The 25,678-nt window shown below is 36.6% G+C and overlaps 1 protein-coding gene across 11 annotated transcripts in view; it reads left to right on the top strand.

The window, feature by feature from the left end:
- Positions 1-25,678, top strand: part of ULK4 (unc-51 like kinase 4) — a 256,761-nt gene that overhangs the window by 150,573 nt on the left and 80,510 nt on the right. For all 11 annotated transcript variants that reach the window (XM_032105931.1, XM_032105898.1, XM_032105913.1 and 8 more), the window contains 2 exons: positions 3,421-3,519; positions 13,004-13,189. In XM_032105931.1, the coding sequence (XP_031961822.1) occupies positions 3,421-3,519; positions 13,004-13,189 (285 nt within the window). The remainder of the gene's footprint in view (positions 1-3,420; positions 3,520-13,003; positions 13,190-25,678) is intronic.

Raw genomic sequence — 25,678 nt, 5'->3', positions numbered from 1 at the left:
TCCTGGGGTCTTTATTGTCTTAAACAGTTTTTTAGATAACTTCCTGTTATCCTTAATAATGAGACTCCCACTATTCTGATTTTATCGAATTTTTAGTGTGGCAGAAACTCAATTTGTCTTCCAAGTTTCTGTTTGAACCACTGCAAGTCATGGCATTGATAGGGCTTCCTGCTCCAGCAAAGACATCTTCCTCCTTAAAAATGGAGCACAAAAAGATACAATTCAAAGAAATTTTACATAGCTCTCTTAGTAACCTATGAAGAAAAAGTATTCATCTTTATTTAGACATGATGTAAAGCTAGCAAATATTGCTTTGTTTTTAAATGATCTACCAGATTTTTAAGTCAGTGAAGTGGAAGTAACTTCTGTATTTACACTGCAACAACAACACCTACTCTTCATGTTAGGATTTTTTATGTTCTTGGGATTATCCACTGAAGAACAGAAATTTATTAGGTCAAGTATATCTGAAGGACAGATTGAAAAGATTGGAGATAGGTTGTAATATCTATCAAGACATGGCTTCTTTAGTCCACAAAGCCCTTCCTCTGTGGGTTGGTTTGGTTTTGCTTTTGATTCTGTGTTTTTGGGTTTGCAGGGTGTTGTGGTGGGGGGATTGGTTTTTGGAGTTTTTTGGGGGGGTGGTTTTTTAAGTAGGCTTAATGTAAGAAGTTGGTGTTGAAAATTGAGCTTTTCTCTTTTTTCTACATTGATTTACACAAGCAGCTATGTTATAGACCACATTTCACTGAGAGGTTTTTGGTTTGGTTTACATGTGTGGTGGTATAATGCCTTGTCTTTTTTGAGTCCTCTGTTATCAGGTTCTGTAACGATATTTTCGTCTAAGAATCACTTCATAAATCAAATTTTGTAGGCTAATTGCTTGTTGTCATATTTTTTGGCATCACTCCATGTAATCATGGAGAGCTGAATTCTGTACTTGTGCTCCATACAACAGCGGTGAGGCCAATTATTCTGGAGAACAGATGAGGAAAGAGGATCTTGCACATGGATTGGTAATATTAGTCAAATTGAAGGTTTTTATTTAGATTAAAATTAAATCTATTCATTCAAAGCCAAATTTTCTTCTGACTTTACTTGAATACAACAGTTGATTGATGCACTTAAACTCCAGCTCCAGTTTTTTTTTATCTCTGGTCAAAGTAAACTGCTTTGTGCTCTTAAAGGCTAATGGGTAACAAGAAGCAGGTAGAAAACTGAATTTTGAAGCATAGCAGTATTCTGTGCCCATATAAAATTCGTTTTACAGTGGTGTTACTTGCCTTGGCTTACATGTCTTGACAATACTCATCACAAGATCTCTGGGAGTTCTACATCAGTACACATGCCCTATTGAATGGTGGCCATTAGTTACTGACTACATAGTACTCCAATATTAACATGTCACTAAATGCATCACAAATATTATTTTTGGACTGTTTTTATAGAGATCTTTTGAATAAGATGCCATCTATATCAGAACTTGAAAAACAGAATCAAATTTTCTTGTATTATCCATTTTTGTGGCTTGTCTTTTACAGATGGTAGTGCCTCCACTTTGAATCCTTTTTATTTAAGCATTTTATGTGTAAAGTGATAACCTTATCCAGCTGCATAGGCAAAACATGTCTCCACTTTTCCATTGCACTTCAGTATTCCTGCTGGATGGTGCTGATAACTGTATCCAGCTTCATTCAAGAGTTTGCTCTTTGTGGTCCAAGTACATGTATTTTAATGGAAGTAGTGAAAAGTTCCAGATTAATTTGCGTATCTGTTTTGGAGAAGTTTTGTCATATGTCCCACAGGTGAGCCACATTAGCTGAAAAGAATTTGCAATTTCAATTTGATATATGGACTCTATTTTGTGACTCTGGCACAGGTTGCCCAGAGAGGCTGTGGGTGCCCCAACCCTGGCAGTGTTCAAAGCCAGGCTGGATAAGGCCATGAGCAGCCTGGTCTAGTGGGATGTGTCCCTGCCTGAGGGAAATGTGGGTATGGGTGTGACTAGATGATCTTTAAGGTCCATTCCAACCCCTTAACATTCTATGATTATATGATTCTACAACTTAATGTGGGTTTAACAATGGTGTAGTGGGTATCCTTCATATACATATATAATTTCTTCAGTGCTATTGTTCATTCTCTTTCCAAAGACACTAATACATGAAAGTTAAAGAAAGTAGTCAAAGATCCCTCATGGAAGGTGTCTGTCTTCTCATCCATGTACTAATGAGAAAAAGCTGTTGTAAATTTTGCTGAAGTGAAGGTGGCTTACTCCCCTTTCTTCATTAATATAAACATTCCATTTTTTGTCTTCTCTGCACTGTCTCTTTGCCCTTCTTGAACTTCAGCATTCTAGGTCGTTGTGGTGAGTCTCAGAGAGGGACATGCCAGTGTAACTTATTACCTAGAGAAACGGCTTCAGTTCTCTTTTATTTAGAAATTATTTCCACAAGAAAGGCATTATCCTTTCAACTCATCAGTATCAACAGTGGAGTTTGAGCAATAGTGGCACCTGTCTCAGGGAACTTGCTCCTCTGTTCACTTAACCAAATGAAAACCTCCAAGTATTGCACTTGGACAGTGATTTTTAGGATTGAGCTATAAATGAAACACAATACAAAACGATTTTTAAATGTGTTCTTTAGACAAAATGTTTACTTTTTTTCCCTCTAGAAGTCTGACTGTATAGGGTCATGGTCCAAAGCTGGTTGAAGGTAATGAAGTGAAATGACAAATCTTGCAAGCAGACCTTTCTGGTGCCCTGGGGCAGGGATTGGTCATAAATAGCACTGCCTAGGACAGTAGTATGTGTTGATGATGGGGGGGATGACAGTGGTCAGAATTACAAGTAATAACTGATCTTATTACTTGAAAACTTTATTATTCCTATTTCAAAAATAATTTAAATTATTGTAATATAATGTGAATATTTCAGGATACAGAGTAGGCAGACAGGCAAAATTGGACAATATTGCTGAGAATCTTAAATTTTCAGTCACCTTGATTATCTTGGTTTGAGTTGCATGTAAAATTGTTCTGATTAAGGGAAAAAACGGCTGAACTTCAGTGTTAAAATAGACATGTAATGTTGACTGAAATTATAAATATTCAAAACATTTATGACTTCAGATGTATCTTTTGCATGTACATTTTATTGCATTTTGCTGAAGAAATGTCATGCAGGTCAGTGTATTCAGCCTGTAGAGAATGGCATGGCAGCATGGGTCCCTTTGCTTTGTGCTTAGTGTCACAGAGGGAGCATAACTGCTCGTTGGGAGCCCAGGAATACTTAACTAGAAAAGAATGCACAAGTCTCCTTCAAACATCCCATTCACACTTCAGCCACCTAATGGACCTAATTTGTTCCTCAGAACAATCACCAAGGTTGCTTTTGATTTTTTTATCTCTCTTACTAAGGCACAGAAATCTGGCACAGGAGGGGACACGCAAGCTGCTGAAGACCTTCTGCTTATCAATAAACCCCTGACGGACCTGATTAGCCGGCTTATTCAACTGGTGAGAGTTTGCTTGTTTGTAACCTTATGGAATGTTGCTGAAGTTGGAATTATTCAACTGAGCTCAACATATTAGAGCTCTGTTTACTACTTTTTACTTGTTCATAAGCTTCCACCTAGTACTCTAACACTTTGTAAGACATTATAGGTCACAGTGACTTGCAGGTTACCAGTGATGTCAGAGTAAGGCTGTTTGTCCTGACCATAGAAGTGGGATGAGGGGCGGACTGCAGGTTCCCAGTTAGGATGCAGGATATGTATAGCCAACATTTAGCCCTTCAGAATGGACTAGTCACCACTGCATAGGGAAAGGATGGCATTCAAAATTTGAAACTAGTAGTACTGCTACCTTTAGAAAAGTCACTAAATGCAAATTTAGCTTGCAGTGAGTGATGTATTTTAATATTATTTTCTCAGGTTTGAGCCTTCTGAGTTTTCTCAAGAGTTTTGTTTTATTTCAACATGATCCTGAGGGATTTATGAGTGGGAGTGGTCCCTGGTGATCTATAAACATCTTTGAAGTGTGTCTGTTTAAAGGCAGTTCTTTCCAGGGTCTACTAGATGTCACAGCACTGTGTTGAAATTTCCACAGAGTGCTGCGTTGTGACCCTAATGTATCCCATCAGCTCAACTTCTGTCATACAGAGATCTATATTTACTCTGTGTGTAATGGTTTGTAGTAGAGGAATGCTTCTTGAGCTGGACAGTGCTTTTAGAGGCTGCATCAGCCTTTTAGTCAACATAAAACCATTAAAATGGTATGTGAGAATTTTGCTTTACCGCAGTGTCCTTTTGGGGTTATTTCACTTAGAGGTGTTTCAGATTCACTGTGTTCTCTTCCAGACACGTTTTTGTTTTGTTTTGTTTTTTTTCATTTAAATAAAGGTTTTTAGGTTTTTTGTGATATTAGTACTGTGATCCTTCTACTATCTTTAGCACTGTCTATCATCTTCTATTTTGAGGAAGTGTGTGATTCCTTTTTTATTAATTGTTGGCATTATACTTGGTGCTAAGTCTTCCTTTGATGGATTTATTTAAACCAGCTATTGACAAAGGCTTTTTTGGAATGTACTCTGAATGACCTAAAACAAAGTTACTGAATTTCAACTATTTAATATTTCATCTTTACAAATTCTTTTAATTTATTTTTTATTGATTTTTTTAAATCACTATATGTGATAAATAGTATGACATGAAGAGATGCAAATGTTCCTTTAAAGTGAAACTAGTCATAAATTTAAATTCTATTAACTTTTTAAAGAACAGAAAATTAGAGGCCAAGCTTTAACTCAGCCTATACCACCTGGAAGTCTTTTATAAGTTTTTAATTAAAGGATAGGATAATTGTATAGTTAGCATGTGCTGATTAGATTGCGACTTGCCCTTGTATTTCTGAAGCATGGCTGTAAATTACCACTAGGTTTTGCTTTGTTCTGTACTTCTGCAGATTCCAGTTTGTTTAAAATGATTATTCTAAATCTTCTGATTTTAACATACAGGTAGAGGATAAAGACCACCAGTGCCACTTCTTTAGATAGATCGATAGATAGATATTTGTTTGTTTTGTTTTATATTTTGTAAAAATTCTGTGAGGGATTTTCTCTTGTTTGGATCTGTGAAAGTTATTCCAGCTAGGTTTCTTAGATTTTATTTTTCAAATATTTTTTCCCATTGCTATATTAAACATCTCCTGTTAAGCTTGGAAGAGTTTGAGCAATGGAATAATGATTTTAGCATTTAGGATCCACTTGTTTAAAATGGTTTATGCTCTAATCTCTTTAAATAGAAATAGATTCTTTGTGAAGTGTAGAGCATGTCTCAAGATGTATATTCTCCCTACCCCTCAAAAAGCCTCAGGCCTACCTAAACTGAAATTCTGTGGAGCTGCCAGTGGTTGTTCTCTGTATTCATTGGGCTGTGTGGCTACATAACCCCTTATTGCTATTTTGAGACATTCAGTTCTTTGTGAACTATATTTTCTGGAGATAATGGAGGTCTTAAATTTTGAAGTAATCATCACTCTAAAATATTGACTTAAAATTATTTTCCCTGCTTTGCTACTTCTGCCTATCTTAGCATATTTATAGTTTCTTATAGTCACTTACATAGTTTCTTAGTCACTTTGAATAATTGTTTTTCCTCACTGAAATGTATATCCCTTAAGTAGATTATTATCCATGTCTCATTTACTTGTCTTTTTATTTTTTTCAAGTTCTACATGGTTTTCTCTCTCAATAATCCCTCAAAAAAATCAATGTGAGTTACACTTGAAAATGTCAAAAGCTTCAAATCAATTTTTCCCTTCTGTAGTTATGATTTAGTCTGTCACTAAAGGCATAGCAAAGCAAGTTTTGGAAACCTAGATTGCATGTAAATGAAACTTCTGAGATCTAACAATGCAAAAGGAGAAATAATTACAAATTCTGTCATGTAGGAAAAACTGCAAATATGGAGAATTCAATATTTAATCCTGAGATCATTATGAATATAATTGATCAATAAGAGAAAAATAAATTGAGTATTTAGTCTTCTCCTTGGCAGTTTTGTGTGTAAAAGTTAATTACACTTACCTTTTTTGGGTAATGTGTCTTTGCTAACATAAATGTAATTTGAATATTTTTCTGAAACCTGCAGCAGTTGTAGAACATACAAAACACCTTCTAATTTTTTATGTACCCATTATACTGAAAAAAAACCCACTTTTGAAATCACTTCAGTGTGGATATTAACAAACTTTCAGAAACCATGCCATATATCTATATATAAAAAGGAATTTTGTTCTCTGTAGGTCCTAGATTCAATTCCTAGGTGTAGATCTTTCAGTCTTTTCTGGAGCCTATTAGACTGCTGGGAGAGAACTTTTTGTGACTTCTGGTGGTAGGATTCCTCATTATAATATTTCTGGGGAAATTTGCACTTGATTACTGTTACTGTGCTCTGTATACTACTGTTGAAAGTCCAGTTAATCATGTCCAAACGTGAAGAGGACAAATACGAAGCCTCAGTGCACATGGATGGTCTTTTCTAGGCACTTTCTGTCTCTATATTGCACTGACTCTATGGCTGTGCCCAGACTTTATTTTCAGAGTATGTGAAGTTATTTGCTAATGAATAATGAAAATGACTGCAGAAGAATGATAACTGTGGAATTTTATTTCACATTTCTTTCTCTAGGAAGACAGACTGTTCTGTGGTTAGAGTGGAGAGACGTATGTTTATTTCCTGTATTTGAAATGTTACCTGGAAATTTTATTTGAAGAATTCTCCTATACAAAGCTACCCTAGAAACCAAAAAAAAACCCCAAGCACCAGAGGAAAGAAGAAAATGTTGTTACATGCACAGAATTTCAAAATGGGGATTTAGTTTCTCAACAATTAGCCTAGATTAAAATGAAGTGAATATATATGTATATATATATATATTTTTAAAATATTTTCCTTTAGGTAGGAGAATGGCAGTCTTGCCTTAAGTAAAAATCTAATATTTTATTTTTTAATTTTAAACTGTGTGTATTTACTAATAAGAATAGCATAGTAAAGCTTGCAGATTAATAGTGATGTTTTGCTTTTACATTTTGTACAGTGTTTGCAAAATCATCTTCCCCATAGATCCCCATGGTGCTTCCTTTATAGAACGTTCTGTAATCACAGTAGCGATCTAATGAATATCTATCCCTAATCGTAATAAACTCTCCATGTGTATAACCTCATTAATGCACCAAAATAGTGTCCCCTCCGGGTAATCCAGACAGTTCCATTGTACCTCTAAAATTAGATGCTGTAACAATTCCAACGCTGTGAAAACTGCCACTTCAGCTCAAATGATCACACGTTTCTTGCAGTGGTTTGCAATTCATGAACACACTGCAACTCAGTTTCAAATAGTGGAATTTTTGAGAACGGACTGCAGAAATATGGATGTGCAGCAACAAGAAACTTCCTGTTCTTCACCACATTAAGTCTAAAATACACAGAGCAGGTTCTATCTAGAAAGGAAGAGAAAATAGAATTTTGTGTAATAAGCTTTTTTACAGGAAATTATAACATGGCCATAAAAATTAAGCGAAGAGTAATACACTGCCTTCATTGCACAGAAGTCTTGCCATGAGATATTATTTTAAAATAATAAAAAAAGGTGAAAAATAAGTTTTGAGTTAAAGAATGGCAAAATTTATGACCTTAGTTCTTCAGTAATTTATTTTAAAGTTCTGGATTTTCTTCAAGCTATACACTAGCCAAGAATATTAGAAACTTGGAGTATTGCTAACTTTTCTACCTTGCTGAGGGGCTGAATCCATAATGCCCTCTAAGACTGATAAAAGGAAGCAGAAACTTCTTGTAATTGTATAATACTAAGGGGCAGATATTCTTTTAAAGTGTTAGAGCTAGCTTTTTCATGGGTTTATGCTCACCTAAAAGAACAAAGATTATAAATGCATTTCGAGGAAATGTACTTCATACGAGATTGAATTGTTCTGATTAGAAAAATAATCAGAATGCTGTTCCATCTAATTAAGAGCTGAACCATCCATCTATATTCATTGTTGAACAACATGATTATATTTTTCCTATTCTTATTAAACATGAGATGTTATTTACTTGAAAGCTGATTTTTCATTTTTGGTTTCCTGTAGTTACAGGTATTTGTTACATTTTAAGCCATAGATTTTGTTTTATACCAGTAATGTTCTTCAGATCCCCTATTCTTTATAAGCAGTACTAACACTGGCTGGCAGCCAGTGCTGAATTTCAGGTTACCAGCTTACAACTTTCGACATCTAAATCACTACTTGTCAGAAGTGAAACAGCAAAATGGTGAGAGTTACAGAGAAAAATGCTGATGTGGACATACTTAAATAGGGACATTGCTGAGAGTTCCTCTTCCACCTTAATTATTGATGACGTAGACTGTAGGCCAATGATTCTCATTCCCTCCAGTGTAAATATGGCCTTTCCTACTCCAAGCTTGTTTTTCTCTTCATACAAGACCTGTCCTGCTATTGTTTTGCCCTGAATTTTCCAGTGTAACAGCAACTTGCTCCCCAAAATCTAGTTAACACTGAAGCTCAAAGAGACTCTGGTGAAGCAGAGGAGCAGAAGAGCCTGAAGTACAACAGGGGATGAAAGATTTCATTGGCATTGGTGATTGAATAATGTGATGTCATAGCTGGCAGGTGTTGGGAACTGTGGAGTGATACTTGGAAAATGGTCACCGAAAGCCTGATACCCTCTGAAGTGCAAGACTATATGATGCCAAGACAGACTGGATGGAAAGTTTCCTTTCACTGGATTGAAAGGGTTTTCCTTTCTCCTGTTGGGGAACAAAGAGCAACGACGACATTGATAAATGGTTGGGCATGCCAGGAGGAGAGAAGCAAGGCCATTGACCCAAGCACAGCTCTTCCTCACCTAGGACAGAGTGTTCCACTGCCTCACTAAGTGGGTGTTCCTGCTACAATCAGCCTCCCTCAGGAATAACACTAACCAGCTGGACTTGCTTATTCGCTTCCTTGACAGTCATGGTGTTGGGAAGAACCCACTGGGGTTTGTGGTCCTTGTGTGTTTCTTCACACGTTTGTTGTAGGAGCGGTCCTTTATGGCGACTGACACCTTTCCACTCCTCTGATATTTAATGAATATCTCAGGAAAAACCCCTTGGAATCAGTCTCACTTCCAAGTATGGCTGTGGTGATTACTGAATAAACATGGGATTTTTGTGCCTGTGGAACCCAGGGAATTAGCTTCCACTGCAATACCCAGGCAAGGATATATCTGTCCAAAATTTTCACTGATTTTCATTTTTTATCTTTGTTTAGCCAACAAACAGCATTTGAAAATTGAATATCATCCCTGTACTGTGATTTTCTTCAGGGGGTGGTTGATGTAGCTGCCTACACTGATCTAGTAACAAACTGTAACTTGGAATGCTGCTTTTAAAAGGTGTGAGAGACATACATTAAAGTAGTTGTCCATCCTTTCTGTAATGGCATTTTATTTCGGTGAAGGAAATACAAGTTGTCTCAAAGCCCCAAGTGAAACCAGCAGATTTTTTTTTTAATTTGGTAAGGATTGAAGATATAAATGGAGCTATAAAGCTTGTTACTATTTGTAGCTTTTCCTGCTTTTTAGCCTTGCTAATTACGTTGATGAAGTTACTAGATAAGTCGGGATAATGGAAAGGAAATAATCAAATAAGTGGCATTTAGATTGGAATGAAGAAAAACCATGCAGCAAAAGTGAGGAAGAAATAGCTGCTGTGGTCCTGTCACTTGCATAGTATTAGGTCAAATCGAATGTGATATGTCTTGGGGCTATATATTCAGAGATTACATCTCAGTTCAGTGTGTTTTAAACAGCAACTCTATGAAGCTAGTGGAAAACAGGATTGTATTTGCATGCAGATCCCTTGGGAACTGCTGCTTGAATATTTGAGAGATGTATGTCTGAGGATGTGTTCAGATTGCTTTAAAGTAACTGTATAGGTTTTCCTTAAAATGAAAAATTCAGGAATTTCATACTGAGGATTAAATAAGTAATCATTATTGAAATTATTTGTCATATTACATGAATGGTTGGACAGATTATATAAATTGTTTCCTCTTATTGTCTGTAAGGATGGTCTGTTTAGTGTATTTTAATCTAGCTTCTTTGACGTAAATAATACTTCCAGAATTAAAAAAACTAGTGGGAATGATGAGGTGTTTTTACCCTTCTGTACCTAATTGGTTAAGACTACCACCAACATATTTTGTTCAGGTCATAGATTATAAGGTGAGACAAAACTATTGCAATAATTTAGTCGGGGGTTATATATAGATGGGATTTTCCTAAATTAATTCTTCATTGGAGTAAATGGTTTTGTTATTTTTTTAGAAAAAAATTATTTTTGTGATATTTGAATTGCCTTTGATGGAGAATCTGTCTCAGTTCTAAGAAAGTTGTTTCAGCAGTTAATTGCTCTTATTAAAGAGAGAAAGAAAGAAAAGGAAATCAAAGTATTATCTTTCTTCTAATCTGAATTGCTTTGTCTAAAGTTTTGAGCTATCATCTCTTAGCAGTCCTTTTTCAAGTAAAGGAATTAACCTATCCTCAGCCTACTTTTTTTCACATACAACTGAGAGGATATGATCAAGTCCCCTTTAACCCTCCCTCTGATTTGCTGTAGACACTGAATTCCTTCAGTCCTTGGCTGTTATATTTTCCAATCATCTTCTTGCCTGTTCCCAAGAAACCGCTATGATTTTTTTTCACTATGTAGTGGTTTGGTCCAAGATACTCATTACTGTTTATCTTCTGTGAGATAAGAATTAGGAGAAACGCAAAGCAGGCACCAAACTTGAAAGAATATAAAGAAGTTTATTAACAGACCTAAAAGAGGAAAAAAAATTATACCACACCTTCAGAACTCTCCTCCTCCCCCCACCTTCTTCCCTTCTTCCACTGACAATGTAAAAAGACAGCCCTTGAGATGTTCAGTCTGTTTACCACTTCCATAATAACCTTGTTCAGTCCATTTAGAAAGAGAAGTCTCTTCTTGCTCGTGCTGTGAAAACAGTATCACAACGAACCAACCACCCACTTCCAAATATTGTTCAGTCCATTTAGGAAGAGGAGTCTCTCTGCTCGCATGTGAGTCCCTTCCCCTGACTTGCAGCTTTTCCTGCAACTGCTTTCGAGGGTCCACTCTTGAAGTTTTTTGGGGTACAATTTTAAGGTTGAGCCGTTCAGAAACAGAAGTTCTCTTCACCCATCTCTGGGAGCATTTCATCTCTAAGAACAGAGGCCCCCTTCTCTTTCTCTGGGAGCAAAGGGTCATCCTCATCTTCATCATTAGGACTATCTCTGGGAGCATCTCTAGGAACTGAGGTTTTCTCCTTTTCCATTTGGAGCACAAGTCCTCATCTGGTCCATCTTTAGGAACTGAGGTTTCTCCTTTCCCATGTGGAGCCAAAGTCCTCATCTGGTTCATCTCTCCCTGTCCAAACTTCTCATGAAATTACAGCAGCATCAGCATCTGCCTATCTCAGCGCAGGTGCTTTTGCTTACGAGTTGAACACTCCACCCCCCATATCTTCATGAAATTACAACAGGATACTCTGATATATCATAGCTTTACAACAGAATTTCAGCTTTAAGCATCTCCTCTTTCTCTTCCCTCAGGTTTTCAGCTCTTCACAGCACTAAAAGTGTTAATCTCACCTCAGCCTTGCAGCTGGAATGTTGCTTATTGCTGTTGGTCACCTGACCTCTGTAGGACAGCGGTGCCTCTTTGCTGAAGTCTTGGCTGCAGTGGAGAGGGGGGGAGCCGAGCCGCTCCGGCTGCCCACAGCCCTGCTGGGGGGGAGGGAGGGGGGGGTCCACAGGTGGAACAGGCCCATGGCTCCAGGATGGCCGTGGCCCGGCCCGGCCTGGCCCGAGCAGGGACTGGCCGGGCCCGCTGGCCCCCACACAGGCCCTGCAGCCGCCTGTCCCAGCGCCGGAAACGAGAGAGAGCTTGGAGGGGAGTTCGTCTATTCTCAAGTGTGGATCACAGAGGTGGTCACAATTTTAAGTGGCTTAAAGAATTGTCCATATTCAAACTGGCCAGCTGATAGGTTCTGTCAGGTCATAGAGGAAGCTGTAAGCACCCCTTAGCAAGGACATCACTTCTGGGACTATGCTTGCTAACCTATGACACACTAACATTTGTCAACTCTCTGTGCTGAAACTAGGCATTGCATTCCTGTTGTCTTTCCAAAATGTCATTGTCAGTGCCAAATACAGGCATAATATAATATCTCTACTTGTTATTTCCAAATTATACTTTCAGGAAATATATAAATCATTTTGATAGTGGTGTCATATTATTAGAACCTCATTTAAAGATGATCACTGGTCATGTCCCTCAATCTTTTTTGTAATTTTGCTTCCCAGAAAAGAATTTTCCATCCTATTTCTAGGGCCTGCTCCAGTGTCTGATCTTTAAAGGAGTGCAGAAAAGCTGAAATTCAGGAAAATATAAAAAATCTTCGAAATGTACCTCCTAATGTGACTACTTAAAATCCATTAAATAGCTAGATAGCCTGTGCTCTACCTCAAGGGGCTTGATTTAGAAATAATTAAAATTTTATGGTGTGCATGATGTAGAAGATTAGACATCATGGCTATAATGATAGTTTCTGCTATTACTGCTTCTATTTAAAGTAGAATAAAATTACATAGTTGGGAGCAACATTTTTGGTGCTGTTACGATGTCAACTCTAGATAGACTACTGGACAGAATCATAGTGGAGACATTGTTATACTGCTGCTTAAGAGTAGATTATTTTAATTATATTTTCATCACTTTGTTATGCTTAGTTTAGTGGAATTTTGAGTCAGTCAGCTAGAAATGGTTCTTTCCTGGCACAATGCAAATGTTAATACTCTTCCAAATCTCCAGTGATATGCAATTTTTCTGAAATTGGAATTTGATTTTTGCTTGTTCATTTTTCATTCATTTTTAGCTTCCCAGTGAAGATACTGAAATATTTGTGAGTGCCTCACAGTGCTTATTATTGCTGGTTCAGCTGTATGGAGGGACCAATCAGGAGAGTATGTCTCCAGAAAACATGGACAGCTTTGCTGCAGTACTGAAGTCCAAAAAAGATACACGAGAACTTAAGGTTTTGTTGAAAATTGTAAAGAGACTGGTGAGTTGACATCTAACCTTTTTCAAAGTCTGCATGGTTCTTTTATATCATTTGGTAATTTTTTTGTCTGGTTTTTTTCCCTCTTAAAGGAAAAAATATTTTAGAATAATTTTAAAAATAAAATATGCTAAGTTGAATATCATGACTTTAAATTTCACTTTTCTGGAGGAGATAGCTTTCTACACTTAAAACCTCTTACAAAATGATTGTAGGAATTCTCCTGTTGCAGTTAACCATTCAGCTATTTAAATAACTCTTGCCATTTTTATATTTGCTTAGTAATTCAGCTCTGTAAAGTATTGAAACCATTTTCTGAATGCCTTCTGAAAGAACTAACCTTGTAGCATTCAATACCTGTTCAGAAACACAGTGGTTTATTTCACAGTGAATAAAAGGCTACTTTATACTTGGAATAGGTTTGTGTGTGGGCTGTTGAGTCCTCATTCTCCCTGAGCTATAGGGACCACTTGTGCTGGAGTGGCTGTAACGCAGAGCGCCAGGCAGTGGGAGTCGTGCAGGGGCTTATTCTGGTGATGTTATTGACACGTAGGAGGTTCACTTCTGTCGTGCTCCAGCACAGTGGAATGACAGCAGCTTATGTCTTTCAGGTAGCTTAGAAGGAAAACTTTGGGTATCTGTAGCATTCTCTCAGATAATCCTATGGGTTTTTGTATTGAAGTGTCTTAATAAGAAGCTTTGCCTGCATTGTCAACAACATTGCATTGGATGAGTACTTCATCCTTCACTCTCTAAAGGCAGGAGCTTTCAGTTAAAAGAGGGTAACTGCCCCAGTGTAAGAGGCAGAAGATATTTCAATTTTGCAAGTGCAGTGCTGGCTATTAGAGTAAGACTACAATCCATGGCAGCAGGAATTAAAAGGAAGCAACTCCCTTGTAGAGATTTCAGAGGTCTTGTCCTCTTTCTCCTGCCTACTGTGCTTACATCACAGGAAACTAAACACCATACCCTTCTTCCCTGTTTTGCCCTATCTTGCCCTAAAAGAAGCATAAATGTATAAAATTAAAGTTGATATGATGTTTAAAATTCTAAAGATACTTCCTATCAATTTTAGCTTGTACCTCTGCTTTTCTTTGTGAATAATTGTTTTGATGCATAGAACTGGCTTTTGCTTTTCTCCAAAAGCAAGATGAGACAAAAAGGCAACAAAGTGTGAGGGAAGGAAAGAGAAATGAAGCTGCAATATACATATGTGGATTATTTCATCTTAGCATAGCTACAGACTAGTAGTGACCTAGTGTGCAGGATACTTAACACGGAATCTTGTATTGACTATTTTAAGAGAACAAAGCTATGCTGTCACCTTTGAACCTTGCAAGTTCCTGTACTTTAAGTTCCAGTATTCTCCTTTGTACACCTGGTACTCGTTATTTATAACATCAGGCACAGATTTTTCTGTAATTATTGTAATGAGATCATAAGATTTCTTTTGAAAGCAGGGTTCATAGATAATTTGACAGATTATTTAATAAATCATATGTTATTTCTCTAAACTTAAAAAGTCCTGTTCAGGGGAGATTATTATCTTGTCAAAATTGTCGTAATCACAAAAGATGTTGAAATATAATCATATATATTTAAGAAGGATTCAGCCCACATCAGCTGAATTTTGAAGCCTAGAGCAGTGTTTTTCAGTATCTGAGCAATATTCTAATAGAGGGATCAGTAAGTGCACCAATTTTCATTGTTGCCAATCAGTGCTTATATAGAGCAACTTTTCAATTTGTGGTTACATTGACTTTGCTGGTGCAGGTAAAGGTATTGCTTATGTAAGACAGGAATGTACAAAAAGAGGTCCATGTGGTTATGCTACAGATGCCTTTATGGCATGTATTGCTGGAAATAAGGAAGGGCATAGCAGTGTGACTACTTAACCTTTATCCAAGTGTTTCACCTGACTGCAGTGAGCCAATGGAGGCAGATCTCTCAATTTCAGAGTCTTCAGTTTAAGGCATATCAGAGAACTTGATGTACAAGATGACCTTAATTTGATGAACTCTATATGTTGTTATAACTTAATAATTAAACCACTGGGTTTTATCTCCAGTGGGTGGAAGATTTCTTGAAAAAAGTTGGAGATTTGAGTTTGTTGGTTTGTTTTGTTCAGGTTTTTTAATTATCATTTTCAAATTTGACCAGCAAATTGACTACAGGATAATATAAACTTCTTGCAGCACCTTCTTCACTAAATGTTTTCCTACAATTTTGTTGCATTCATTTCTTAAACAGAAATAAAGATATATGCCAGACTTCTTGCAGACTTAATACTGGAATTGCTATGAGCATCCCTTTTTATAAGCTTTATTTTGCTGTAAAAAAGAATCATTAGGAGAGAAAATATGCTTTGAGCTAATTTCTGTAACCGTGTAAGTAAGTAAAGATCATCTAAAAGCTTTAAAGAGGCAGCATTGACTGTCTTCTTTCTGTTTTCTTTATAATTACCTCTTAGTTTTCAAAGCTTTGGGCTCTGTCAAGCACAGGTTAACCAGTTTTTTTACAAGAACGTTCTCTCACTGGCATTGATATAATGAACAGAAACTGAATAAAATTATTGAATCAAGGAACAGGATTTGGAGGTTTTTTTCCTTCAGACCTTCCATGAACTCTCTTGTTCTGGTTGCTTCATCTTGGGTTAGACAATGATGCTATTCAGATACACTTAATCTTTTTAGCAGCATTTTTGTAACTGATTGGTGACATCAGTAGAGTGATTGCTTGCTTTTTTTGTTCTGGAAGCCTCTCCTGCCACTTGTCATGGAAATCACTATCTTATCATTCCATCTCTTCTGTAAAGATATAGTGCATCTTAAAATGAGTCCAGTAAATTACCTAGATCAAAATAATTTTGCTTTTGTGAAGCAGAAGGAATTTTCATTTGGGAAACAGGTAGTTGAGCTTTTGCCTACTTTACTGAGAAGTTTTTAATTTCTTTTTTTCTCCAGAGGAAAAAAATCTCCCTGCCATCCCAATTTATCATCTAGTATGTAATGTAAAGGCATTTTTTACAGAACTAGCCAATATCTTTCCACTGGACACATAATTGCTGTGGGATTACAGCTCGGTACTCACAAATAAATTATTTCAGCTTTCAGAACAAGAGAAGACTCTTTCTTACTTCCATATAGTAATAAGGAAAAATTCCTCTGAGAAAAATGAGTAAATATTAGGCTTTCTGCACTCACTGTGAAGAGAGAATGTTTTTCCTATGACTTTTCCCTTATATATTAGAGAGAATGTTTTTTCTATGACTTTTCCCTTATATATTAGTCAGAAAGGATATTGAGTTCCTAAATCACACCTTTTTCTCCTGATTATCTTTCTAGAATCTCATTTTTACTAACTTGTGTATCATAACTGTCAAAAAGTTGTGCATCTTTTTTTCATGAGCAACTAAGACATTTAGGATGTCATCTGCGTGTCATATACCGCATGGGGGTATGTATAAGGATTTCTCAAATCATTTTAGGCTGTGTAGGAGAGACATTTAGGCTAGAATGGTATTACATGAATTGTGGCAAAATTCCATAACATTTGTTAATTTCATTGTAGGACTATTGAACTCTAATTTGATTTCCCTGCCAATTTGAGCCACAGAAACAGCATCACTATGTACCTGTAGGGAAATTTACTACCCTGTTTCAAATGTACCAAAGCCTGGGGAACCACTGATCACTATGTCTAAGATGTCATTCAAATCATGGGGTCCTTAAGTGTTTCTGTCATGTAGATTAGCAATGATATCATCGGCACTTTTATACAAAGATCTGCTGCATTCGCATCTCTTGAATAGACAGCTCAGTGTTTGTATATAAAAATATATGTGTATATCTTTACTGCAACAGGTCCTAGATTAGGTCGCTGTTATATTAATCCCTGATCATGCATTATAAAGACATTTAGAGCTTGGGGAGGTACACAGTCCAAGTACACAAATATTTGATTTAGGGTAGCAGTTCTGCAATCCCTCAGTAAGTTGAACTTCTTGCTGGAAGTTTGCTCCTTAGTAGATTCCCACAAGTACATCTATAGGGAGCTTCCCTCAAAGAAAATGAAGCAAAATCCCAAGAGTTTCTCAGCATCCCTTTTGCAGCTTCAGCTCCAAGGACTCAGCGCCAGAAGGAGGTGCTTGTGCAGCAATTCCCAGACGTGTCTGTTCTCCCATGGTCTTAAAAGGCTGCGGGAACTTGTTGGCATATCTCCTGCCAAGGGAGCACAGCACTCAAATAATCTCAAATTAGCTGGTGAAAACTTTCTATGCATCTTACTCCTCATCTGAATCTTTTAAGCAGCCTGTAATTAATTTAATTAGTTGCTAAAATAATCCATAATATTCCATTGTTCTAAGGAATAATTTTATGACAGAGATCTTTGTTGGACTGTGAACACAATACTCACTTGTGAGTTGCTGACATGTATAGGTATAGTCACTGTAAACAAACAAGCTTTCCTGAAATTATACATATTCTTAAAATTTGTGTGACTTACAGGAACAATTTCTGTCCTTCATTAGTGTTAATCTCTTATTTTCAAGTTGTTACCAAGCCTGCATCCCTTCCTTATAGACTGTCTTTTGTTGGCTTCAGCCTACAAGAATAATGTCCTTAAGACATTACTATTGTAAATATATTAAAAGGGAGCATTTCATTAGATACAAACAACTTAGATCCTCCCAAATAGGAAAAAGCTAATCAGTATTAGGATACGTTATGCAGGTCATAACAGGATGCATTGCTCAAAATTCTTTGAAACAAATACATGGGAAGGAAAATGCACCTTCACCCTTCTCGCTGAGTTGGGAAGCTCCTGTTTGCACACTCAGGCAGGGCTTTTTTTTACAGTTGTAACGAAACTGGAGAGGATCTCCAGAGATGAGAGATGGGGAGGCCTCCACCTCTCAGCGTGACTTGGCAGCCTTCTGCCATGGCACTTTCAGGCCCTGCCATACCCTAACACAGGGGCAGCAAGTGGGGTGGTGAAATTGCCTTGGGCCAGGGGCAAGTGAGACTGTTCTCCCCTCCTCCTCCACTGGGTTTTCATCTATTTGCAAAGTAAGCTTCTAAGTATGGCTTTTTCAGTTTTGCCTGTGGCTTGACTGAAATACAATCTAATGACACTTTTAAAATAAAAAACATTAAAATGTTCCCGATGAATATGAACAGTGTGCAGGGTTATTTGTGAATTGGATTGCTGGACCAGGCCATTGCCATTGCTCAGGAAGCAGCAGTATGTTCAATTTTACAGCAAAGGTTTAAGAAAACTTGGTTTAAATTACTCAGAAGATAAATGCAGCTAATCACAACTACACTAATACAATTTAAACGACAAATAAACAATTATTTAAATAGAGCTAGTATAACTAGCGTAATTTAAAGAAACTCACTGTTTGATGGACAAAGTTCTGTTGTGGCACAGCCCTTTTGCAGTTTTGAACTTTATGTTCAGCTGTTAGTGTCATACGGGCTCTACCAAATGCTCATGGAAATGAAATATTGTACTTCTACCATTAAAACCTGATAGAAGATTCTTTCTTAGCTTAGTAAAGCATTTTAAGTAGCTGGGAAGGAAAACAATTAATCAGTGTGATTTTTGTATAATCAAAACTTAATAATATTCCAGTTTGTCGTCACACATTCTACAAGCAATACCAAGTCCTAAGATACATATTATTTCATCTATAATTATATACTTGGTATTAAGGATAACATAGCTTTTCAAAAAACACTTCTTTAAAGTGCTACATGAAAATGTTATTTGTATGTCTAGTAATACTTAGAATACCCAGATGTGAGAGGGATGCTGAAGTTGGTTTATATTTGAGATCCCTTAGCATTCTTTATAGTACTATACATGGTTAATTTTACCTGGCCTAACTCGATTCTGAGTATTGAAATCTCAAACACAGTTTTTCACTATAGGTCTGATAAGAATTTTCATTTTTAATCTGAAATGCTTAGATACTGTTTCACCTTAGAGGCACAGGCATGTTTCACATGTGTGCCTGGCTTATGGAGCTTGTGAAGGGCTAAATTCAGGCTCACTTACACTTTGAGTAACTCATGGGGTGTTTTCAGGATGCTGCGTAGTAGGACAATATGTTAGCAGCATTCTTGACTTTCTCTTTTTTTTACATTTGCATTCTATGGTTTCTACTGGAAGAGAGGGAAGAAGATTTCAGTATTTAGATTTACGCACTTGGTTAGAGCACTGATAGGATTTTAATCGGCCTTTCCATTTCTGATTGGCCTTCCTTTTAATCTACCTTTTTGATTTTTACAATAACCTTCTTTTGGTTCACCAGAATTCTTAAGCACAGCATTCTAAAGTTACATACTGATGGGGTTTTTTCCTATGTTTATCCCTCTGTCTTATGAAATGAAACAGAGTGAGTATCCATGAGTAAGTCTCAGTGAGTGATACAGTCCCCAGAATTCTTATCTTCCTCCATCTTGACTTTGGATCCTGTCCAGAAGCTCTGTAGCTGTTACCAGATTGGAGAAAATTTTGCTATTTTTTGACCCAGAGCACTAGATGGTACAGGAATGCTCTGCTTATTTTTTCTCATAGAAAAAGCAAATATTTAAATCTTGATAAGATTGTCCAGGCTTATAGGATCACTTATTTCTGCCTACATCAGAATCCTATTCTGCCGTGTGAATTTAGTACATCTCTGGCTACATTTGCTGCATCAAATGAGATGTAGAATAATATCAGTTCTGTCGCTGAGAAGGCTGGGATGGTGAATGATAGGGCTACTAGTTCACTTTATGTGATATGGTTTATATCCTTGTGTATCTATAACTGTGAACACAGTGTTTTTTGGTTTTTGTATGCGTCTTGGGATACTCTTAACTCAAAGTGTCAAGAAGTTTTTAGCAACCGCAAGAATCAAAATTTTATTTTAATTGGCTCTAAACTGAGAGGGTTTTTTTTAACCACTGATAATTGGAGCCTCAAAACCTGTTCTATCAAAAATAAGAGGCTTCATGTAACCTGTGATAAAATCATGGTCCTCATATAACATTTTACTTAAGAGAATCTATCAACACAAATCAAATAGGATTGAATTACTAAAAATCTCTCATCCTGAATTTTAGTACTAGGTTGCACATATTTCCATGTTCTGTAGCATTAATGGGAGCATATGAGCAGTAGGTGCTGCTTTCATTATTAACTGAATTTCATTAGTCTGTAGGTGGGGACGTCATTGTGATTAGCTCAATCCAAGCATAGTAAAAAGTAATTTCTTTCTCCAGAGAACAATCCAGCTTGTTTGCTGTGTTCAAAATAGGATCAAGGAATGGCCTGAAAGTGACTCTCCCTAATAGGAAATAATTTGACTCAAAATGACCGTTCTGGGTAAAACAGGTTCATGGGTAACGATCAGTTCTGTGCAAGCAGGTATGAATGTTTGACTAGTTGATTACTAATATAAAAGAATCTTCATTTCATTAAAAATTTAAATTCGTATGGTCAGAGAAATATTTTAAAATCCTTAGTCTTCATGTGAAGTTGTTACCAGAAACTAAAGAGCTTTGGAAGGTTTTGGTTGCCAATGTTGAAGATGAGATACAGTTACATGTAAAATGGTTTACTGTAACTTTTTGCAAACTTTTATTGCAAACCCTTCAACAACACCTCCCTTTTTCATTACATCTATCTCTTACTCAATCTTCTTGCTGACAAATCTACTGAAGGTGTAATAGTCTCTTACATTTCATTGTGTAAGGAAAATTTTAGCTATGATGTACCAGGATGAAATCTAATGTGGGAATTAGATTCCCTGCTGAAATGGAGTGCTCCTTCCTTTGACTTCTAAATCATCTAGTAGTGAACAATCAGAGTAAAAGGTCTTGTCGTAACCTCTTTGTTAATCCTTTTGCTCCCTTATTTTCCTTGCCAATGTTTCTTTCTATTGAAACACTAAAACTAGTGAAAAAATCTATTGATTTTTAAAATATGGTTCAATTTATGCACTTTAACAAGGCATGCAACAAACATAAGCTATATTTCGCTTTGTCTGTATCCTTGCTCTCTTCATTTTGTAAGGCTGGAGCACTGCTGGAAAGCTGGTGTTTTCAAAAATCTTGCCATGAGCAAATTTGCACATCATACAGAGCTTGATTTTAAAAGCCAGTGTGTGGACGCAGATAAACAGGGAATATATAGTTGGAGTGCTTTTATTGTAGAGGGAGACAGTCCTTGGCCATCAGGCTGTGAAGATAGGGGACTGTGAGGCACGTAAATTAGGCAAAGGAGACAAATAGCCTGACAGGGAATTTCTGATATGGATTATCTGTCTGATGGGAATGTGATTAAAAATATGTAAGTACAACAAAGGTATGCTGGTCGTGGCAATGAGACCAAGCAATATGACCATTTAGAGCAAAAAGAAGGCACTGTTTAAGAAGTTAGAGATCGTTGGAAAGATCAAAGATGAAAATTACTTTAGAAGCAGCAGTCAAAACATAAGTACAATGAAAGAAAGCAAAATACTTATATTTTTCCTTAGATATCTCATGCATCTAAGGGTTGGTTAACATATTTGTTAACAACGAGTACCTACTTCTAAGGTTCCCCAACAGGGGGCCCATGCTCACAGGCTAATCCCTGGCAATGATAATCGTGTCTGGGCTTTATGAGCATGGTGCTGCACAATTTCAGATGTCTGTGGTCCATGAAAGTGTTTTGAAACAAGGTTATGTTTAAAAATAGCATTTGTGTGCATTGAGGTTAGGTTTTCAATAGATTTCTACAGTAACTGACCCTCCTCTCCAAGTTCAAAGTGTTTCAACCCAGCATCTTCAGTGATGTAACATCAACATTTTAAATTATGAAGACTCTAGTAGTTAAACATTTATAAAGTGCCCAGTGCTGTCATTTCTTTAAACTATTAAAATGTAATGTTTTTACATGAACATCATTATAAATTAATAACAAACATAATTTGTGGTGATGCAGTGTTCTATGGGCTGTGAATTACTGTCCTAAATTTCACACAGCAGATGCTTTCTCTGGGATGCAGAGCCTAGATGATGATTTCATAAGATGCAGCATAAAAATATCTCACTATTTGCATTCCAGCTCTACTCTGCTTATACAGCTTGCTTTTTTAGACCATTCAGGGGGCATTTTAAGAGTGTTGAAGTTGACACACAATTCTCAGTCTTGTCAAAACCTTACGATTACCTAAATTCTTGCGTATCAGTGAAAGAGTACTTCTTCGAGAAATATGTAGTGTTCATTAGAAATGAATCAACAGATGCATGTCATTTCATATCATCCAATAGCTCCAGTGATTTAAAATTATTTTTAAAAGAATTATATTTGTGTACTTAATTGCAAGAGAGCTGCTGTGGAGTATAACCCCCAGTAAACGTTGAAAAGTCAAAATGGTATGTTCCATAGTGCATAATATTTTACATTGTGATGAAAGTCTGATTTTTGTGCTGTAAATCCGTGGAAATTATAATATATAGACTTACTGCATATTAGAATCACAACATAAAATGATAATTTAAGGCAAAACCTGCCCTGTCTGTGCTAAACAAAATGCACATATAAAAATCTGCCGTGTATACAGGATGTGATGCATATATATGTAATGTGTGCTAAACAGTGGAATCTACCAAAATAATAATTTAAACAGAACCATTATTTGTAACTGCAATTTACTATTGTCCCATATAATCACTTAAAAATAGAAGGAAGAGTCAAGGTAGAATACCCTTTGCTCATTCTGACTAGGTGCTTCCTTTGTGGCTTTTCATGCAAGAGGCCAGTGTTTCCAGGGGAGTGCCAGCACAGGGCTCTCTATGTGTCCTCTGGATGGACTTGGAGAGATATAAAGGCAGAATTTCCCGAGGGAACTTGGGCACAGTGCTGCTTGTCCTGAGTACTGGAGCAGAAAAGCTCTGCAGAGGTTACTAGTAAAGCAGCATTTTGACAGCTGTAAAATTTTAAGAGTCCTTACTGAGTAGCTGTGTGTCACTTATTTTCATTAGAGCAACAGTCTGCACAAAGCAGGTTAGAGTTAAAATCAGTGTCACATTAATCTTTTACAATTAAATAATTCCCATGGAAGTGAATATATTAACACATCCTGATACTACTTTTCTGCAGGGTACTACCAGTATTTAAATACCATAAAAGGTAATTTTTGGCATATGTGATAAAACAGCAAGTGTGCATAAAGCATAAAAGGAATTGTGGTTTATAAAGATTAGGGCCCTCTTGTAATCTTAAGCCATTAGTACAGTTTAGTATTTGCAGTATAAATGGAGGTGTATTCACAAAATGGCCCACAGTATTTATTTTCAAAGTCTGTAACTCTAAGACAGCTAGGAGTAGTTTGTGCGACACACATCAGTTATGTGAGACCTTGGTTCTGCTAATATAGCAATATTTCTTTTAGTTTGGTGAGAAAAAATGCTTATTGCTGAAAAAAAAATTGCAGTTGTCATTGAAAGACCTAAATAATATGCCCTCAGGATTGCTGGAGTGAACTGTTGCTCCACTGAAGAGCTCTGGCGGCATCAGAGAAATGCTCATGCAATTTATTCATGTAACTGTAGTTCGAAGATGAAACATATATTACATTTTGAAAATGATGTTATTTAATCATGATTGATTTTATAGTCTCTTCTAGTCTCTAAATCACCATTATATTTGATAGGATCTTTTTCTTGACGTACCTTATTCTACATTTCCACCTCTTCTTATGTGTTTTTGATTCTTCACTCCATTCCTCCGTTCAAGATGCTCATGTTTTTTTTCTTGAAACTTACTTTTTTGTTTGTTGGTTTTAAATGAAACTGAAAGCAATGGATGTTGGAGATTGGAGGACTAAAAATGTTAAAATGCCTTCTCTCATCTTACATTTCAACCACTGCAGATTTCAACAAAATCTTACTTTCCTTCTTACAGCTTCATACTTCAGTTTTGCATAGCTATTTATGATCTCAAGAGCACATAATTGCATTAGCATACTGTTATGTACTTGTGTGTGTACACCTATTATTGTATACTCTTCTGTAATCCTTTTAAATTTTCTCGTTACAATTTTTCCTGGTTTTTTAGTATTTCCATATACATAACGGCTAAAAGTTTTAAAAATTGCAAGGATTTTAAATACCTTCATTTTCCAAATTTAGTTACAGAGATTCCTAAGGAAATTTAATTTCCTGGAAGTACTAATTACTTACTCATGAATATCAGACCTACAAAAGTTTCTCTGATTTGGCTGTCCAAATCATTAGGTACTTTAAGTCCTAGTCCTTTATTTGTCTTATAAAAGGATTGAAAGAAGAGACCAAAAAATTGATGAGGAGCCAGAAATTCCATGGGATATGAAATCTTTTGTTTAACAGTTTTAATTACATTAAAGTTCCCTCAGTTGTACATTTCAAGAAGATGAAATATAATGAAGTAGGATGCTGTGATATGAGACTAAGTTATGTGGGAAGCCTGATAGTTTTCCTAAAAACAAAACTAGAATCAGTTGGCTTTTAGGTTGTAAAGCTTGTATCTGTCTTTCTCCTCACGCCCCTTTTAACAAATTGTTTTAAATGGGAGATGAACCTGGTAATGACATAATCAAGCTTTTGACCCATGAAGTTCATGGCTTTGAAATGAGGCAAACCAGATTTGTCTATCCTTACTAGAAAATAAAAGCCAAACATCCATCTGCCAAGATTGTTTTATTCAACTTTTGCCTAATACCTTGTAGAGTACTTGAAGAACTTAAAAAATTATGATACTTCTTCTTGAACTTGGATGAGAAACTGGAATACAAATGTAATCACTCTGACAGTAATTTAGTGACCCTGGAACATCTGGGATTAAGGCCAGGTGCAGAGAACAGTGGAAGGATGTGGATTGGAATGTGAAAGGAGCAGCATTGACTACTGCTTAACACCTGTATGTGAGAAAGAAAAATGATGTCTTGAAATGGGTAGAGGTGAGAAATGTGAAGAACTGATCAACACTCTCTTAATATCTTGGCAGCACTGCAGTTCTGAATGTAATTCCCAAACAGTATGAAACACATTAGATTTTGAGACTACTGAATATAATGATTTTAGTGTTATAAGAATCTTGTGTCCTGCTCTGTACAGCCTGTCCCCTCTGTAGTGCTGCTTTGATCCAGCTCCCCACCCAACTGTCTTGGGGTGACTTTATGATGTGTATCCCATATCGCTGCCTATGCCCAGAAATTAATTTTTGTGCCTTTCTATGCCTCTAAACTGAGGCTGAGAGGAGGAAGGAAAAAACTGAGCAAAACTTTCTCGAAGCAGTTTGCAGCTTGTTCAAGGTCACATAAAGATAGCAGGTTTTTTTCCCCCCAGCTGGGGCAGGGGAGCGAGGAAGCACCCAGCTTGCGGCTTTCCAGTCAGCTTTTGGCCAGTTGTTTCAGTTCCTTGTTCTCCGGAGAGAGACTGAGAGCTGAACTTTTCCTTCTCTGGAATTCCGGAT

The sequence above is a fragment of the Corvus moneduloides genome, chromosome 1 (genome assembly GCF_009650955.1).
Source record: "Corvus moneduloides isolate bCorMon1 chromosome 1, bCorMon1.pri, whole genome shotgun sequence".
Classification (NCBI taxonomy): Eukaryota; Metazoa; Chordata; class Aves; order Passeriformes; family Corvidae; genus Corvus; species Corvus moneduloides.
The sequence above is the reverse complement of the archived record's forward strand: the minus strand, read 5'-3'. Positions and strand labels throughout refer to the sequence as shown.